This window comes from Eimeria acervulina, genomic scaffold (assembly GCF_000499425.1).
Source record: "Eimeria acervulina Houghton genomic scaffold, Eah_scaff1740, whole genome shotgun sequence".
In the NCBI taxonomy this organism is placed as follows: Eukaryota; Apicomplexa; class Conoidasida; order Eucoccidiorida; family Eimeriidae; genus Eimeria; species Eimeria acervulina.
In genome coordinates, this window is record NW_013550129.1 from 1 (window position 1) to 2,938 (window position 2,938).

The 2,938-nt window shown below is 29.0% G+C and overlaps 1 protein-coding gene across 1 annotated transcript in view; it reads left to right on the forward strand.

The window, feature by feature from the left end:
* Window positions 1–1,893: 1,893 nt before the first annotated feature.
* Window positions 1,894–2,938, forward strand: part of EAH_00062750 (nucleolar GTP-binding protein, putative) — a gene marked incomplete at both ends in the record, with an annotated part of 2,609 nt that continues 1,564 nt past the window's right edge. Inside the window, 2 exons of the mRNA XM_013396866.1 lie at window positions 1,894–1,920; window positions 2,227–2,424. Coding sequence (XP_013252320.1) covers window positions 1,894–1,920; window positions 2,227–2,424 — 225 coding nt within the window. The remainder of the gene's footprint in view (window positions 1,921–2,226; window positions 2,425–2,938) is intronic.

A 2,938-nucleotide genomic window follows, 5' to 3' on the forward strand; every position in this document is an offset into this window, starting at 1 on the left:
ATAATATATATAATATATATAATATGTATAATATATATAATATATATAATATATATAATATATATATAAATTCTTTGTATAGGTGCTTACTACGCATACTTCGTATGTGAGGGGCATTATCTATGTTGTTTAAAATATATATATATATATAATATTTTATATTTATATTATAATGCATATAATACGTATTTATCTTTGTATGGTTATGTGCATTAATAATATATGCATATATATATATGCATATATATATATGTATATATATATGTATATATATATATATATACATATATGTATATGCATGCAAGGAGGGTGAAGTAGTTGGTTGTCTGTATTTGTTTTTATACCTTCATTTAAACTCCACAGCCGCCCGCAGACATCTTTCAGACAGTCCTGAGCTGCTATAAAGGTTATTATTCTTATAGAAGCAAATGGTGCATATGTATATAATATATATATATATATGTATATATATGTATGCATATGTATATAATTATTGATGTAGATACTAGGTATATATTTAGATGTATTGATACAGCTACAGGTACAGCTATATATATATATATGTATATATATATATATATGTATATATACATATATATATGTATATATAGATATACATATATATAGAGAGAGAGGTGGATAGACAGATAGGTAGATATAGATGAATTTATATATATATATATATATAGAGAGAGAGAGAGAGAGAGAGAGTTGTATCATCCTAAAAAGAATAACAATATTATCGTATTTACTGAGGCCCTGCAGCAAAGGAGGAAGATGCCTCAGAGCAATTATCGCAAAGAGAAGAGGCAAGCGAAGCAAACGAACATCTATCAATAATTAAAATGGATTGACTTCATTCAGTAATTCAAAGGATTTGTTATTAAAAGAGATGAGGAGGCTTGAGTTCGTATGTGCATGCATGCATATATGCATGTGTAATATATATATATATATATATATATATATATATTATAGATATCTATATATAATCTATATATATAAATATATATATTTAGATGTACGTATATGCATGCGGAGCAGGAAGCGCTGGCTTTCTTGTTTGTTTTGTTAGTTTTTCTTCGTGCTTAGTATAAATGAAAGAAAGAGAGGGGTAGGAAAAATAAAGTGTCTCTGAATGAAGTGTCTTTAGTGTTGCTTTTTTATTTATTTAGGGTTGAGGGTTGAGGATTTAGGGTTAAGCGATTAGGGTTTAGGGTTTAGGGTTTAGGGTTTAGGGTTTAGGAAGGAAGAAGATATCTGCTTTTTTGACAGATGAGTTGACGTTAAGGGTATTGATTGGCCTCTTAAGAGTTTAAAGATTTGCAAATAATTAAAAATAATGCATTCAAATGCATTATTTTTAATTTATTGTCTTATTTATTAACATCTTCCGGTGTATCGACACCTCATGCAGTGAAGCCCTACTGGCGGCCCACTTCTTCAAAAAGAAGTAGAAAAAGAAGTTTTTTAGTTTATTTTTTTCTGCTTATTTATTATTTAATTTATTATTTATTTAATATTATTTTTAAAAACAAGTTTGCATGATCGCAAGTTGTGTATATACACCAGCAATACAGCTGAGCAGCCCCAGCATATATACCTTCACCGCTCTAGGTGTTACATAGAAGAGGGCAGTTTAGAGTTTTCTTTGTATTTCTATTGTTTTTTATGAGTATATTTTGAATTATTTATTTATTTTTTTGATTGCTTGAAGATATTTTCTCTTATTCTTCAAGAAAGACGCATTAAACTGTGGGCGGAGCCTCTAGGGGCCCTCCCCACAGCCACACAGTAGGGATAGCGTGTGAAATGCGATAAAAAAGAAAAGAAAAACAAACAAAATTAAAATTAATTAATTATATTTTATTATTTATTCTAAAAGCAAAGAAGATGGAGTCTGGAGGGCTGAAGGTGAAGGTGCGTTTGTTTATCTTAGTTTGTTTTATCTTTTTAAATAATATATTTTTTCTTTATTGTTCCTTCTACAACAATAACACCCTTAAAAACCTTCTTTCTTCTTCATTCTTTGACCATACACCCTAACAGATATATCTAAATCTGTTTTAATCATATATTTATGTTTATTTTGTCTGTATTACACAAACAAGTATAATATAGATAGATAGATTAATAAGCTCACCTTCTGTTGTTTTTCTTTATTTTTCGTTTGTCTGTTAATTTTATTGCATGCATATTTTCTTTGTTTGTTTGTTTATCTCTTAGGACCTTCCCCCGGTGCTCTCTGCTTCTTCTTTGATAGATGTTTGTCTCTCAAAGACTCAAAGAAAGACACCGACAGAAATCCACAAGAGAAGCAATATCAGCGTTATTAAAAAATTTTATATACGTAAAGTTAAGGCGTCTTCAGAGTTTTTTACTGAGAAGTTAAAACAAATTACTCAAAACTTTCCTAAGCTTGATGTAAGTCTTTATTGTTTTATTTATTTATTTGTCGTTGGTTCTTGCTCGTCTTTATTATATTTATTTATTTATCTTTTATCCTCTCTGCTGTTCTTTATTACATTTATTTATCTTCAATTCTCTCGTCTTCTTTACTATATTTATTTATTTATCTTTTATGCTCCTTCGTCTTCTTTATTATTGCTGCAGATTCTTTTATCTTTGCTTCTATTCATTTACTTTGTTATTCATTTCAGCGTTGCTTCCTTCTGTCTCCTTCTTTGTTTAGTGCTGTTGCTGTTGCTGGTGCTGCTGCTGCTGCTGCTGCTGTTGCTGCTGTTGCTGCTGCTGTTGCTGCTGCTGCTGCTGCTGCTGCTGTTTGTATGAATTTGGTTTTCAGTCTGCTACCTCAATACAATTTTTGTTTTTTGTGTATTTATTTATTGACGATATAACTTTGATATTATATTATGTTTTACTCTACTTCATATTGTGTATACAACCATATATATATATATATATATATATTATATAT